The 16,912-nt window shown below is 56.3% G+C and overlaps 1 protein-coding gene across 1 annotated transcript in view; it reads right to left on the bottom strand.

Annotated features, from left to right (window-relative positions):
• ARHGAP23 (Rho GTPase activating protein 23) overlaps positions 1-5,100 on the bottom strand; it is a 54,427-nt gene extending 49,327 nt beyond the window's left edge. The window contains 3 exon segments of the mRNA XM_089901176.1: positions 233-394; positions 3,963-4,421; positions 4,423-5,100. Coding sequence (XP_089757302.1) covers positions 233-394; positions 3,963-4,421; positions 4,423-4,509 — 708 coding nt within the window. The 5' untranslated portion in view covers positions 4,510-5,100.
• Between the last annotated feature and the right edge of the window lie 11,812 nt (positions 5,101-16,912).

Here is a 16,912-nt window from a genome sequence, read left to right as displayed (position 1 = left end):
CCTCTAGCTCCTTGCCCCAAGCCAGCCACAGCCCCTTCTCCTGAGAAGACTGAGCCCAGAGCGGGAGGGGGCTTGTCTACGATCACCCCACACAAATGACCCAGCCAGGGCTGCCCCTGCCTCTCAGTGACCCTCTTGTCCAGGCCACAGAAGCACCGGAGAGGGGACAGCACAAAGGAATCCCCCCTGAAAGCTCCCTCAGGCCAGGCCGGCAGGGGCACAGGACGTGTACCTTCAGGCTACAGTGCACAGCGGACTCAGGCGGGTACACGATGAAGTGGCGCAGGGTGAAGCCAAAGCCGTCCTGGAGGCTTTTGTGCAGCCGCAGTGTCCTCGGGCCCTGCCAGGGGAGGGGGCGCCCGGGAAAGCACCCATCTCTTGGGCCCAGTGGCAGCTGTGGGAGCACAGGGAGCCAGGGTGAGACGCCAGTCTGCACACTGCCTCCTGCAGCCCAGAGGACCTGGGGGGCTGCCAGGTGCACAGACCCTCTTGTGCCCTGACTGACCCCCTGCTCTCCCCTTCCTCCTTCCCTTCCCCCCTCATCAGCCCAACAGCTTCCTCCTTCTTTCTTTCCTCAATCCCCTCACAACACCTTTGTGAGCAGGGATATAACAGTGCAGCGAGCCACGTGTCCATTCAATTCAGTTCGGCCAACGTTCACTGACTCTGGACACACAGCTTTCCTGCCTGGGAAGTGTCTGCCGCTGTCTGAGCTCATTCCCGCCTGCTGCCCAATCTCACACATGCACACACGCACACCTATGCAGACACAGACCCATCCATACACACTCATGCAGACAGGACACATCACAAACACCCAGACAAGCACACTCAGGTGCAAAGGTGCACAGACACACCGATGAGCACATACACGCTCACTCAGGTAGACACACGCACACAGCACACACGGGCGCAGAGAGACTGACACACACGTGCATCCTTCAGGAGCAGAAGCAGGAAAAGGTGGGGGACGATGAACCACAAGGGAGTGGACTGGACATCCGAGAGTCCACTGAAGGGACTGAGGCTCGGAGCCCAGCCCAGAGGCCTGGCTGGTTCACCGGAACTGAGTGGAGAACCAGGTGGGGGGGGGGGGCGGGGAGACACCCCACTGCCCTCTGGCCGCCGCACTGGAATACTTGGGACTCCCCAAGATGACAGGGCAGAGGGTGTCTGAAGACAAGGGTTTGGGGGCACACGGGTCTGTTTCTGAGGCAAGAGGGAGAAGAGGAGGATGGTGCCTGAGAGGGGGCTCCCTTCAAGTGCCCTGCTCGGACACAGAGAGGGAAAGTGGGTGACAGGAGGGTGTCAGAGAGATGGGTACACAGGGAGGCAGACGGCAGACTGGAGGACATGGGAGCCACGGACAGGCTGCCTAGTGAAAAGCCAGGTGGGCTCCCTCGGGGGCTCTTTAACCCCTGATCTCGGGCAGCCTAACCTACCTGGTGCCCCTAACCCAAACCCCTCAAAGGGCAAGAAGCCCCTCCCCCACCCTCAACAGTCCTCACCCCCTCATTCCTCCTTGGCACCAGGCAGGAGCCTTCAGCTGCGGGAAGACAGGTGCGGCTGGGTGCAGAGGGAAGAAGCCCATCGGTTTCGGGATGAGGGGCTCCCACTTCACTACGAAGTTCCCCTGGCGTCCCCAGCTCGAATCCGCCACTCAAATGTACTGGTACTGAGAAGTCCCTGCATCCACCCTCCTGCTCACACATCCGGCAGAAAGAGCAGGTCCTGTGCCCAGCCCTAAGCTAGGGATTTCTGCGTGGGGTGGGAGGCTGGGCTGCATGGGGCGGGAGGTTTGGGGAGGGGATATCCTCAAATCTCAGTAGATTAAAGAAAAACGTAACAGAGGCAACAGGCTTACTTGGTACGGTCCCAGAGGACACAGCCAGGTGGAAGGTACGAGGAGGCCGAGTGAAGCTCTGGGCCAGGGAGACCACTCTATAATCCCATACTTCTGCAAAGCTACCCGGATGAGGCTGTGAGTTCTCTGTCCTCACAAGGGTCCAAGCAAAAGCTGGACAACCCCCATCCAGGAGGCCTTAGGAGGACTTAGCTGGGATTCTGGCATCGGGCAGGAGGCCCAGTGATGGCCCCTCAGCTCCTTCCACTTGTGGCTATAGTCTGGACTCTCCCACTGAGCCCCACACCCCCATGGGGGTCTGAGGAGCCCAGAGGAGAAAATTCTCTGGGAATTCTGCTGAGGTCTGAAATCCCCTGGATTTCCTATCTCTACAGACCTGGCAAGGAACTGATCAGGGAGGGAAGAGGGCCTCAGGGGACCCTCCACTGCTCCCTCCTACCAAAACCCCTGCCCTTCCCCAGTGTGGGGTGCCTCCCCTGCATGCCCTCCACCCGGGCTCTGGGCTGAGGCTGTTCACAGGGCCTATTGTTTTGCTGGTGTCCTGGATTAAGGTTTAAGCCACCAGCTGCCCCAGTGACGAGAAGTGGCTGGGACAGGTCCCCGCACGTCCCCCACCTTTCCCCCAGCACACATCCTGACTGGAGCTGCCAGCTGCCTGGGGGTGCCACTCCCGGGGGCGGTTGGGGCGGTTGGAGGAGGGGCCTGTAATCCAGGGCAGTGGGCATGCCTTTGTCTCTCAGGTCCTCTCCTCACCCAGGCACCACTGGTGCCCCCTCCCTAAGCTCTACCTCTTCCTTTCCTCTATTCCTTCCTTCCACTGCTCCTTCCCCCATCCCTGCCACCGAGGTTCCTGAGAATGTCAGTGTGGTAATCCCCCACCACAGCTACCACACCCCTGCCTGAAGAGGAGACGCTGAGGCCCCCATCAGTGGCCAGATTTCGCCGCTCTCCTGTGGGAAGCTCTTCCTTAGTTTTAACCTCAGTCCTTCATTCTGTTATACACGCATGTTTCCTCTCCTCTCCTCCCCTCCAATCTGGGACAATACTGGGTCTTGCTCTCGTCTTGAAGGGGAGGGAGGTGACAGATGCAGAAACGGAGAAGGGAGCAGCAATGGAAGGTGATTAGATTGGGAAGAGGTACAGTTCACACACATCCCCAACTCTGCTGTCTGAGGTAGACACAGAGACAAGGGGAAGGAGAGCGAGAGGCTCAGAAGACATAGGGAAATCACTGATTAATGCTCCCAGGCCCAGATCTATTTCCAAACACTCCCACTCTCATGTCAGGAAAGAAAGAGACATCTAGAAATACAACTGATGGTGGGAGAAGGGCAGGTGGCCCCAGGGCCACAAATTAGACAGAACTGGACACGTGGTGGGTTGGCAACACCAGGAACTAGAACCCAGGAGTCCTGCTCCTCCCCTCCCCCAGAAGCATAAAGAGGTCATTGCAGGGAGTGCAGCTTTCATGCTGGGCATGGCGCCCACTGTGACTCACGCCCTACCAGCCTGGTCGATCCCGGACATCAGAAACGCTGTCCCCACCCCCCTCTCCAGCCCTGTCAGTCCTCACCCTGAGATCACTCATTACCTGCTGGGGCCCATTCTGCCACCTCAGTCTCCTTGGCTCGCTTGAAAACCCTTGTGTGTCTCTGCACCCAGGTCCCCTACCAGGGAGATGGCAGAGTGATGCCCCTCCTGCTTCATTAGGGTACCCCTGCATGGTTCTGACTCAGGGTCACTGCCAGCCCAAACTCTGCAGGATTCCATGTCCTGGCATCTCTTCAAACAACCCTGGTCCCTTCCATCCTTCCACCGCCTATAAACCAAGAGGCTTGAGCCCACTGGAGGCCACCAGCAGACTGAGGGTTGTAATCCGGCACCCCTGGAAAAGCTCTCAGCCACGAGCCTGCCGCCCTCACCTACATCTCTCCAGCTTCTCACTCACTCTCCACTCCGGAGGGGATCGGTCCCCAAGCGCAGGGCGCACACAGCTCAAGGAACGCAGGGAGTTGGTGGCCCGGTCCCACCCACCGGGGCGAGGCCTGCCCGGACCCCTGCCCCTGCCTCCGACCCCGCTGGCCCCCGAGGCGCTCACCCTGGCCGGGCGCTGCCCGGGCGCGCGGCGGTCGCTGTGGCTGAGGCAGGGCAGCCAGAGGCAGCGCGGCTCCGGGGCGCTGCAGTCCACGCCGACGGCGCGCTCCCAGCGCCAGCCCCCGGCCCCCGCGCGCTCCACGCGCCACACAGCGCTGCCCACGAGCGCCGCGGCCGGCGGGGGCCCCCGGGCCCGGCCGCTGCCCCGGCCCCAGCGCGCCGTGTGCCGGGCTTCCGGAGACTGGCGCGCTGCGCGGGGGCCGGCGGCCGCTCTTCGGCGCCCGGCGGGCGGCGTCCTCGGCCCCCCGGGCGGCGGCGGCGGCGGTGGCGGGCGGGCCCCGGGGGTCCCCGCCCGCCCCCCGGAGCCACGGGCCCGGAGCCCTGGGGCCCCGAGGGGACGGACGGCCCGCGCGGACGGCGGCAGGACGGCTGCAGCAGCTCCGCGCCTCCCGCGCCTCCTGGCCGAGGGCGCCTGAGCCCGGACACGCCGGCGAGTCTCGCAGGGCAGACGCCTCCCCCTCCGGGGCGGCCCCTGTGCGCGGCCGCCCCATCCCACACACTCACACCCCCCACACACGAGAGGGCCTGCACAGAGCCCCCGCAGTCACACACACGCACACACACCCCACTCACACAAAAACTTACTGTACCTGCCCACGCACGCTTATACTCCTTCCAGTCCAAAGCTCAACCAGCTGCTGGTGCCCCAGAGAAATACACATTCCCACGCGTACATATGTAAACACACACCCAACCCACCTTTACAGACCCGCACCACACACACATCTAGACACCCCACACCCTCCCCGACACACACACAGTCACTCACTCCCCCTCTGTCCACATACCCTACACAAACACACACACAAACACACTATTCCCCTCATATACACATTGCACGTGGACATCCTTCTGTATGCACACACACTTTGAACACCCTCCCATGGGTACAATGGCCCACACACCCCACAGAGACACATTTGCAAGCATACCCACTGTGCCCCTGAAAGCACACCAGACCCCCACCTGCCCACCCATACATTCCACACCCACCCCACAGAGAGACCCACAAACCCCACGAAGGCACACACCTAGAGGACGTGCACACACTACCCAGCACACCCACTCCATGCATTGCTGCTGTGCCCCCTCAGGTCTCTCACACACACACACACACACACACACACACACACACACACACACACTGCCCTGCTCAGACAGCAGCGCTCTCTCATAATCACCCCACCTCAGAGTCACGTTATACCCTTCCCACCACCACCTGTGGGAGCGTGTGACGGACCCTTTTCCCCAGGACCCCCTGCCCATTATGCTCTACCCAGAGGGGCCACCACAAGCCGACAATGGGCTCCAAGCTGGCCCCCACCTCACCCCTAGCATGTGAGTCAGACAGGAAGCCCCAGTCCATGGCAGACCCTGCCCTCCGCCCCTTCCTGGCTCTCTCTCTTCCCAGGCCCCTTCCCGGGTGGGGCCGACAGAGGCCTTGGCTAGTAGGCGTGTCATAGCCACCCCCATTTCTATCCCCCTTGACTGTCCACCGTGTGCTCCCCCCGCACAACCACTCCCCGGGGCCTGGGGCCACTGCCCTGACCTAGTTTTCAGAAAACAACAGAAGCCCAAGAGCACCCAGCTTGTTAGGGCAGCGCTGGGACTCCAAGTCCTGAGCCCCTCATTCCAACTTCAGGTCTTATACCTAAATTCTAGCCAGCATCCAGGTAAGCGAGGCTGGGGGCAGAGGGGAGCAGATCCAGCCCAACCCTGCTCCCAAATCTAGGAGTCGGGGGAGGAAGAGTCATAGGGTTGGGCCCTTGGGGGGGAAGACACCAGAAGGGAGAACCAGGCATAAGCATCAGCTCCCCCTTCCCTCCCTCGTCCCATCACCTGCTGTCCCCAGCAAGGACAGGCCAGGATGGAGGATCCTGTGTGGGGAGGTAGAGGAGAGAGAAAGAGGGGCACAGAGAGGAGGGGAAACCAAGGGGAGAAGGAAGAGAAATAGAGGACCATGGGGGTGGGCAGGAGCGGGGGTGGGGGGTGGAGGAAGGGTGAGGGTGAGGCATGTGGGGGCCAGGGAACGGTTTTGTTCTCCTGTTTCCTGTTTGCCTCTTGCTGGGCCCCCTGTGCAGGAGCTGGACCCCCACCCCCACCCTGGCGGAAGCCGGAAGGGAAGAGCGAGGCTGCCACCAGCGCTGAGTCAGGAGGGCTTGGGACAGAGTGGGAAAGGACCGCGGTCAGGGGTAGCAGGACTCCTGGCATCTCCATCAGCACGTCCCCCGCCCCCATCACTAGAAAACCGAGGCTTCTGGGTCAGGATCATTCCTGCCCTTGTCATGCCCTCCAAAGACCAGGGCCTCAGACCAGCTGGAAGCACCACCAAGAATGTCCTCAGCCATGTCAGACTCTGCCGCCCCAAATGGAGGGCAATGACCACAGGGATGTCCTGACTCAGAGTCTGACCTGCTTTCCCAGCAGGCAGCCAGTTAGTCCCCCCAGCTGCCTAACTTCCTTTCCTCTTGCTGCAAGTCCAGTCCCTGGTTCTGAGGAAATAAGACTCACTCTCCCCTCTCATGCCCCATGGAGCCTCTCATGGCCAACAGGTGCTGCTGTGTATCTGGATCAAGAATCAACCTCCCTGGTGGCACAGTGTTTAAGAATCTGCCTGCCAATGCAGGGGACACAGGTTCGAGCCCTGGTCAGGGAAGATCCCACATGCCACGGAGCAGTTAAGCCCGTGAGCCACAAATACTGAAGCCTGTGCACCTAGAGCCCGTGCTCCGCAACAAGAGAAGCCCGCACACCTCAACGAAGAGTAGCCCCTGCTCACCGCAACTAGAGAAAGCCCACGTGCAGCAAAAATAAAATAAATAAATTCATTAAAAAAAAAAAAAGAATCGACTCCCCCCCTGCCTCGAAACTGCTAAGGGTTCTGAGGGCTGGCTCTGAGGGCTGCAGGGAGAGGCGAGGTGGAGAAGCAGCACGGGGTTTCTGTATTCAGGGCAGCTGAGACCTGGGAAATGATAAGCCATCTATGACGCCCATCTCCTGCCCTCTAATCTGGCAGGGGCAACAAGGCCCCCAGAAGGAGGTAACAGCCTCCTCCAACACAAACCCACACCTTCCCCACCCCACCCACTCCACCCCAGCTTTCTCCACAGGCATGTCAGGAGCAAGGTACACACCGCAGGGCCTAGAAACTTATACATAGTTTGAATAGATGATCTTCCAGGCCTGGGGAGCCTCTCGGCCCCCTCCCCCATTTCCTTTGGGAAAGGAATGTGGGGTGGGCCCCAGAGTGCAGTGGGGGAGGGGGCCAAGGGCTGGGAAATACCAGGCGTAGCTGAGATTCTATTCCAAGCCTTCCTGCCTGGTGTGAGTCCTCCTCCCCTACACCCTCCCCAGCTTCCTCCCCCCAAATCAGGAATTACCCCGCTGAGCAGTCCCTCCCATCAATCCTCTAGTTTGACCAGCTTGCAAAATCCATTCAACCTTATCTTCCTGAAGGTCCCCTGCGGAGGGCTTGGGGACTACACCCCCAAAGGGAGGGCATCCGGTCTTCCTCTCTCCATGTGAGACCATCATCCTTTACTGTTTGAAAGCACTTTCACTTTAACTCATTTGACCCTTACCCTAAGAGTTGAATATTTGAGATTGTTTTTATACCCATTTTTCAGATGCAGAAACTGAGACTCAAAGAGGACAAGTGACTGGTTCAAGGCTTGCTTTTACTAAGGTGGGACCATCCTAGGGTTCTAACCCCTAACTCAGATCTCTTTCCATTATCCTCTCATTTATGTATTCAAGAACCACGACTTGAGTGCCTGCTGTGGGCCAGGGGCTGTGCTGGGGGCTGGGACACCTTAGAAAAACAAGATGAGTGTAGACCCTACCCTCAGGGTGCTTACCGTTCTACTAGTGTTGTCCTAGCTCCTGAAGTCTTACAGGGGTTCCCAATTCCAGATCCAGGCCCAAGCCAGCTGCCTTCAGCCCCACCAAGGGAGACCCCCATACACATACCAAAGGAGCCCCTGTGTCAGGGGTTCAGGGCCTCTTCTCTCTGGCAGCGGACAGTTTGTTTGAGAGTGGGGTTAGGGGCCTCCCAGGTGAGCCTTTGAAGCAGAGAGTGGGCTGAGCTGGAGGAGCAGGAGGCTGCAGGCACCAGCCTGACAACCAGAAACTGGGGAAGAGGGAAGCATCCTGCAGCCCAAGGGTCAGGTGATAGGAGAACGAGGGAAACTGATACTGCTGAAGGGCGTATGGCTCAGGAAGTGAGAGAGAGGGGTCCCAGGGTCAATTCGCCTGCATTTCCTTCCTCTGCTTGCTATGTGCCTCCTCCCAGAATGCAGGCTTCAAACCACAGGACAAACAATGCCCCCAACCCAAGAGAATCATCCGGCATTTCTAAAGCTCCGACTGGTTCCATACACCCATCGCACACCGTCAAACTGGGACACCCCACACACACAGCCTCACACACAGACGGAGCAAATCCCCTGCCAGCCCGTTCATCCCAGGCATGTAGGCAATGCGATACCCAAGGCATGCCCGCCCCGCCCACGCCTGGGCCTCTGACCCCTGCCCCAGTATCCTCATTCAAGGGCGGCCGCCCCCTCCTTCCTCCTCCACCCTCCTGCCCCACTCAGATGCCTGCTTTCCAGCACCACTTGTGTGCAGTCCCGACGTGCCCCAACAGGCCAAGCGGATGAGCCGGCCAGGCAGGCCCGGGTCTCCCCAACACCCTCAATGTGCAGATAACCCCGCGTCACCGGGAACCTGGGAACCCCACACTCGGTCTAGCCTGCGGGCAGCGGGTGGTTCAGAGGGTCTCTCCAGACCCCGTGCTTTCCCCATCCAGGGCCAGTCTTGCCCTGAGTGAGGGTGTTGCGACACTCCTCTCCCACCCTGAAACTGGGCCCAAGCCAAGGAAGGCTGGGGGAGGGGCGAGTGAGAGAAAAGGGAGGAGGAAGCACTCGTGATGCCAGAAATCAAGGAGGGACCAACGCAATCCCAAGCAGCACAGAATCCCCTAGTTCTTCCGGTGGCAGTACGGCTCAGGGGTTAGCACGTGGGCTCCAGGGTCCTCTGGAATCCAGGACTTCTGGGACTGAGTCCTATCCCTCCCCCTTTCTGGCTGTGAGACCTTGGGTGAGTTATTTAACCTCTTTGAGCCTCAGTTCCTCACCAATAAAATGGGAATGACACTAAGTTCCACCTCATAGGTTCTTAGGAGAATTAAGTCAATTAAAGAAAGTCTTGAGCATATAATAGGGGTTCAATAAATGCAAGCTTTTGTTTGTTTTCTTTTTAAAAAAATTTTTATTGAGGTATAATTGACATGGAACGTTATATTAGTTTCAGGTGTACCGCATGATTGGATGTTTATGTATATATTGAAATGATCTCCACAATAAGTCTAGTCAAACATCTGTCACCATACTTAGTTACAGAAATTTTTTCTTGTGATGAGATCTTTTAAGATCTACCCTCTTAGCAACTTTCAAACATGCAATACTCTTTATTAACTATAGCTGCCATGCTGTACATCACAGCCCCAGGACTTATTTATTTTATAACTGGAAGTTTGTATTTTTTGACTCCCTTCACCCATTTCACCCCACACCCCCGCCACTCTGGCAACCACCAGTCTGTTCTCTGTATCTGTGAGCTTGAGGTTTGGGGGGGTTTTGTTTGGGGGGATTCTTTTTAGATTCACACATAAGTGAGATCATACATAAGGTATTTGTCTTTCTTTGCCTTATTTCACTTAGCATGATGCCCTCAAGGTCAATGCAAGATGTTTTTATTGTCTTTTGAATATTCACACTCTCACACACCCAATCACACTCACATTCAGGCATGCAGACAACTCAGCCACATGTACACAAAGACAGTGGCACATGCAGACACTCAAGGAGGTCTGTACAAACCCAGGCGAACCTACTCATGAGGTCATCACCGCCACCTCTCACTGCCTACCCCCTACAGGCCCCTATGTGCCCCACCTCCCCCTAATAAGCAGGGAGGAATCATCGGGAGCCCCCCTTCCATAGCAGAACTTCAGCAGGCCCAGAGCCCTGTCAGTAGGCCATTTGGGAGTGAGGAAGGGGCGGGCGACATGAGACCCCAGGATGGAACCTGCTCCCAGCAGACAAGGAGGATGGCAAAGGTGCCAGGCTGGCAGGGCCCCCTCCTAGCGAGAGAACCAGTTCCCTCCTCAGGGACACCAGAGGGAGGAGAAACTAAAGATGAGTAGCTTTCCTCATGGTGGGAAATGAGCACTTGCAGAAAACGGTGAGTCTGGAGCCAGCCACAAAGTAAACAGTGGGGCCATCGCCCAGGCAACCGTGGGCCAGCGTGGGCTAGGGCCCACCACAAGCCCTCTCCAGCCCCTGATTTACGACACTCATCAGCCCCTTGACTGTCTCAAGGCACGCCCTCCACGTATCCATTCTGGTCTCTGGGCCTGTCTGGGGACACCCCAAAAGGAAGAAGTTATGCTTCCTCCATCAGATTGGGCTCCCTGAGAGCAGGATTGTTGTTTTTGTTGTTTTTGCCCCATATTAGTCTAGAGTCTCCCAGAGGTCACGGCCTGTGTCTTTCCCCCTCAGATTGGAGACTGCTCAAGGGCCTGGCCTGAGTCTCCCACATTAGACTGAGAGCTTCCTAAGGACAATAGCTACTAAATTTTCAGAAATGTATTTGTGAGCTTCCCTGGTGGTGCAGTGGTTAAAAATCCTCCTGCCAATGTAGGGGACACGGGTTCGAACCCTGGCCCGGGAGGATCCGACATGCCATGAAGCAGCTGAGCACATGGGCCACAACTACTGAAGCCCGCACACCTAGATCCCGTGCTCCGCAACAAGAGAAGCCGCCACAATGAGTAGCCCCTGTCATCGCAACTAGAGAAAGCCCCAACGCAGCAACGAAGACCCAACGCAGCCAAAAATAAATAAATAAGCTTTTTTTAAAAAGTAAAGAAATGTATTTGTACCGCTAGAGTGCTTTGTCCATAGTAGGCTCTCAAAAATTATTTGCTGATGGCGAGAATGTGGAGGAATTGGAACTCTTATGTCTTGCTGGTAGAAATGCAAAATGGTGGAAAACAGTATGGTGGTTACTCAAAAAATTAAACATCGAATTATAATATGATCCAGCAATTCCACATCTGGCCACGTACCCAAAAGAAGAGAAAGCAGGGACTCAGATATTTGTACAATGATGTGCATAGCAGCATTATTCATAAAAGCCAAAAGGTGGAAACAACCCAAATGTCCAATGACAGATGAATTAGATAAACAAAATGTGGCACAAACATACAATGGAATTTTGTCTTAAAACTCTGACACATGCTACAACATGGATGAACCTTGAAGACATTAGGCTAAGTGAAATAAGCCAGACACAAAAAGGCAAGTATTTTATGATTCTACTTATATGTGATACCTAGATTCATAGAGACAGTAAATAGAATGGTGGTTGCCAAAGGCTGCGGGAAAGGGGAATGTAAGTTATGGTTTAGTGGGTACAGAGTTTCAGTTTGGGAAGATGAAAAAAGCTCTGGAGGGGCTTCCCTGGTGGCACAGTGGTTAAGAATCCGCCTGCCAATGCAGGGGACACAGGTTCGAGCCCTGGTCCGGGAGGATCCCACATGCCGCGGAGCAACTGGGCCCATGCGCCACGACTGCTGGGCCTGCGCTCTGGAGCCCGTGAGCCACAACTACTGAAGCCTGCGCGCCTGGAGCCCGTGCTCTGCAGCGAGAGAGGCCACCACAGAGAGAGGCCCACGCACGGCGGCGGCGAAGGCGAAGAGTGGCTCCCGCTCGCCACAGCTGGAGGGAGCCCGCGCGCAGCAACAAGGACCCAATGCAGCCAGAAATAAATAAATTAAAAAAAAAAAAAGCTTTGGAGCCATGTGATGGTGATGGTTGCACAACGATGTGAATGTACTTAATGCCACTGAACTCTACACTTAGAAATGATAAATTCTGAGTTATGTATATTTTGCCACACGCCAAAAAAAATGGCAAAGTCAGAATTCAAATGAAAAAAATATATATCATTGAAAGAAGGTGGAATGAATGAATGGGTCTTCCAATGGGGCCCAGGAGCAGGCCCTGCCCACAGAGATTGCCCAGGACAGCTGGGTACCTCCTGCCGGGAGGACCTTTCCCTCCCACCCCGTCCATTGTGCCTTCTCAGAGCCTCTGCTGTCATCTTTGAGGCCCTAGTAGACCGAGCACAAGGGGAGCTCTCAGGTTTCCAGGGGAGTCTGAACCTCCCACAGAGTAGGTCCTTGGCACTGACGAGGACCTACCATCTATCGGAGACTGGACTGATGGATGCACAGTCCCTTGAGAGGCCACGTTCCAAGGTGTCAGAGCCTTGGAAGAGTTTTTCTAGCAAAAGCCAGGCTAAGTATGGGGTTCCTGGCCCCCTGAGGCCTGACACCACCCCCCCAGCACGCACGTCTTTCCCAAGCCTACATATGCTTACACACCACCCGTAACATATACACACATACCAGGGTGTGCACATAGAGGCAAGACCCCGTTCTCGCGTGCTCTCTCGTGCACACGGTCCAAGAAAACCATGCCTGAACGCTGAAGGATGCAGTCTTGTCAGGGACGCAGGCAGGTCCCGTGTGTGGGAGAGCCCCCTGGTGGCCCAGGTCTGGCACACTTAGCTCCCTCACAGCCCAGAGTGGGCAGGGTGCCCTCATTCCTTCCACCCCACCTCCCCCACTGCACTCTCCAGGCCCCCAACCAGGCCCCAGGGTCACCCTCCCCATCTCGTACAGAGGAGCAGGGTCTTCTGCAGAAGGACAGAGCAACTGTGGGAAGGGTCTCACTTTAGTTGGTCAAGGAGTCCTGGAGAGAGGCCAGAGCCCTTTTTCAGACTAGATCATGTTAGGGACAGTCATTCCTGAAGGCCAGAAAATGCCTGCAATGACTCTTCTCCAAAATCATCGTATCCATTCTTTGACTCCACACTGAACAGCTCATTTCAGAGGAGGCTGGGGGAGAACTCTGGCCATGGCTCTTCCTATTGTCCCCCACACCTCTCTCTGGAAATTCTTCCTGTTATCTGACCACCTGGGCAGAGACAACAGAGGCACCTACTGGTTTCTTCCAGGGGATCGCTCAGTCCAAGTCAAGATGAGACGTCATCCCCTCCCAAGGCAGGTCTCAGCAGATCCCAAAAGTCTCCCCAAGGGCACATGGGGCTCCCTGCAGGGAGAGGTTCTCAGCTCCACCCCTGAAACCACCCCCTCCCCCATCACCCCAGGCCCTGCTCAACCTGCCCAGGTTATCCCTTCACCCTGCCTAAGAGTTGAACCGCTCCCTAATCCAGCCCCTGATGCCGCAGAGGCAGCTGGAAGGGTGGAAGGGATGGATGGTGGCTCTGCAGGGACAAACAACCTCCCCCGGCTCCTGCCTGTGAGGGAGCTGAGATGATTTCTGTGCTGGGCTCTGTGGTCAGAAGAGGCCAGGCAGCAACGCCTTCGACCCCAGATCCTCCCCCTTACCATGTGCCTGGCTCTGCATTTGGGGACATTGTAACAGCCACAGCAGTAATTAACATTTGTTGAACCCTCACTATATGCCAGGCACACTTCGCATGCATTACCTCATTTAACAGCAGAGCAGCCTCTTGGGATAAGTGTGACACACACCCACACACCACCTTGGCCTCTTGGGTCCCCCACCCAGTCTGGTGCTAGGTAGGGAATGCTGAGCTAACCCACAGGGCGCCTAGAGGTGGGGGATAGAAGGCTGGTGAGAGAGAGACCACTGGCCCAGCATCGAGAAAAGCTGATCTAGAGAAAGGGTCACACTTGCCAATGGTATTGGCTCTAGTCCCTTTCTGGCTGTGTGACCTCAAGTTCACAGAGGTTTTCTTATTTCTTCAACTACAAAATGAAGCTAGGGATAGCAGCCTGACACAGTTGCTGGGAAAGCATTCTGGGAACCAATAAATGGGAGGGGTTATGGCCCCAGCCCTACATCCCACCCATCAGAGTGGACTTTGCTTCCCAAATGTCTCCTGAGTCCACCCACTTCACCATGTCCACTCCACCCCAAGTCTCCGTCACTCCTCTGGCCCCTTACAGTCCAGACTAATTGTTTTAATACTATGACCACCAGGCCCTGTGGGACGTGCCTCTAGGTTCCATGCCCACCACACCCCCTTTCTCTGTGCTCCAGTTACCCCGGCCTCCTTCCATTTCCTTTGCGGACCAGGCAGCCTTCCAGCCTCAGGTCCTTTGCACATGCTGTTTCTGGAATGCTGTTCTCTCTTCCCTGGCTCCCTCCCTGCCTCACCAACCCACACCCTAATTAACTCCTACCCACCCTGCAGTTCTCAGCAAAAAAGTCACTCCCCAGAGACACCTCCTTTGGCCCCCAGACCAGGTCAGGTCCCTTTGCACCCTCTCACAGCACTCTCGAGATGGTGCCTGTATATTTATGAGGTTATTTTGACCAACATCTCCCCCCTGGGGCTGTGAGTTCTGGAAGGCTGGAACCATGTCTGCTTTGCTGGCAGTCAAATCCACAGCTCCTGGCATGGCACCTGGCACAGATTGGGTGCTCGGCACACTGCTTCTGAATGTACAGGAATGAATGAGCTTCTCCTCAGAGACAGCAGATGGTTGGCAAACCCCCTGCCCCCAGGAAAGGTCTACCTGGGGAAGAGGCTGCTTCGCATCTTTGTCCATCTTTTTGTATTCCCTGCTCCTTCCTCAGTAGGAACCAGATCCAGAAAGTGGGGGGTGCTGGAATAAGGGAGTAAGGGGTGGGGAGAAAAGGGAAGCTGCTTCATCTCTTTTGTAGGGTCCGCTGTCCCTTCACCTCAGCTGGCCAAGCCCTTGTCCACTCAGGGCTGGTCCACCACATCCACAGTTCCCTCTCCCTGGAATACAACATTTGTCTCTCTCCCTCCCCCACCTTCCCTTAACTGATCCCTTATCCTCGAGGTCTCAGCTTGACTGTTTCTGAAAAGCTTCCCGGCCTGCAAGCTAAGGAACTTGCCGGGGTGCCACAGCTAGCGGCAGCTCAGATTCAAGCTCAGGTCTGTCTGCCGGCAGAGCCCAGGCTCTCAGCCACCTCATTATACGCCTCATTACTACCAGTTTCTCCCTGGAGGCCCGGCCGAAAGACACGCCCCCTCCCTAGGCCTCAGTTTCCTCCTGTGGGTTCGGCCAACCCTAGATTTCAGGAAAATTGGTAGAGATCGAAGGTGGGAGAGGAGACAGAGGGAAGAGCGAAGAGAGGAGGAAAGAAGAGGGAGGGAGGAGCAAGGAGGGGCGGCAGCCGCGGGCCAGCCAGACGTGAGTAACGCCAAATATGCGAACTACGCCAGCCCCTGAGCTATGAATAGGGCGGCCAGGCTGGCCGCCCAGGTCTGCCCTTCACGACCCGCAGCCCCCCAGCCCGGCCCTCCCACGCCAGCCCTGCACAGGGTCCTGAAATGGGGCGGAAGCCCAGGAGGCACTCTTGGAGGCGGAGGCTGAGTGGCAGGAGCGAAGAGGTGTGGTCATGCAGATGACATGCAAATAGAAAGCAGCTGGCTTATCTGACTGGTGGGTCTCTGTCCTTCCGGGAAGGTGGTCCTAAGGGGCACTAGACCCGCGCAGGGCCCCTGCTCACAGCGGCTTCCACCCGGGTAGCCGCGGTTCCCAAGGGGTCCTTCGGGTCACCCCTTGGCTGAAGTCGCACTGATAGGTGCAGCCTCTGGAGTCCTCTCACCCTGTTCTGTCAAGGTCCTGGTAAGGCTCTGCTGCTGTGATACCATCCCCGCCCACCCCAGCGCCAGGTCAGCCTCTCCTCCTTGGAGCTCACATGTCTGACAGACAGCGGGGCACTTGGGAAATTACAACAGTTCCATCCCTGCCTCTGGATCCCCTTTCTTCATCAGTGACGGAAGTGGGGAGCACTTCCCTGGCCCAGTCCAGCCCCTTGTGTGCCCCCAAACAAGTCAGTCAGTCTCAGAGCCCGGCTCCTCTTTCTTTCATTCTGGCACTATTGATAGGTGTCCCGGAGGGCGAGGCGTCAAAGAGTTGTAAGATCAGGTTCCCAGCTGTGTGACCCCAGTCAGGTCTCTTTCCTCTCAAGTCTCCTCAGGTGTAAATGGGGTCCTTGAGGGGGCTCAGTGTGGAGCGCCTAGCACACAGAAGCTGTCCAACAAACCTTAGTTCGGTAGTCCACAAAGGGTTGTTTTTCATTAATAAAAAAAAATGAGATTCTATGAAGAAACAGACATGAGACAAAATTAAAAGGCTGCAGAGCGTAGGGTTTAGACATTCCTAAACAGGATTCAGAGGAATCTGGTTTTGAATCCCAACTTGAATCCCACTTCCTAGCTGTGTATCCTTCTGGACTAGTTACTAACCTCTCTGAGCTTCTGTTTCTGCGTTTATAAAATAGAGATAATCTATTCTCCACGAGGCGGCTGTTGTGCAGATTAAAGAGCGAGTCTGTATAAAGTGCTGAGCTCAGCGGGGCCTGGCACTGAAATGTTCAATAAATGTTACTTGCAACCAATACTCCTATTATTATCATGGGGTTTTCACAAGGCAGTGCGAAGTGCTATGGAAATTCTCAGTTCATCAGTCAACAATATTCATTCAACTTGGCCTGGTCTAGAAGCTGGAGATAGAGCAGTGAACAAGACAAAAGTCCCTACCCTGATGGGGCTTAAAGTCTAGTCCCCAGCGGAGGAAATCCCCATATATTCGAGGAATTGGTGGCTGGTGGGGGAAGGGGTGGCAGATTTACAGAGAAGGATATTTGAACTGAGCATTGAAGGATAAATAGAAGTTTGTGAAATGGAGAAGGCAGGGAAGGCTAAATCAGACAAGGGGAAGAGGTGGCACGGAAGCTTCTGGGGAGGGGAAGAGGGGGATGCATCCCACTCTTATCCTCTCCTCTCCATCTCCAATTC

The sequence above is a fragment of the Delphinapterus leucas genome, chromosome 19 (assembly GCF_059928025.1).
Source record: "Delphinapterus leucas isolate spDelLeu-1000000601 "Yukka" chromosome 19, BTC_Dleu_Yukka2, whole genome shotgun sequence".
Taxonomy (NCBI): Eukaryota; Metazoa; Chordata; class Mammalia; order Artiodactyla; family Monodontidae; genus Delphinapterus; species Delphinapterus leucas.
This window is presented reverse-complemented; position numbering and strand designations above follow the sequence as displayed.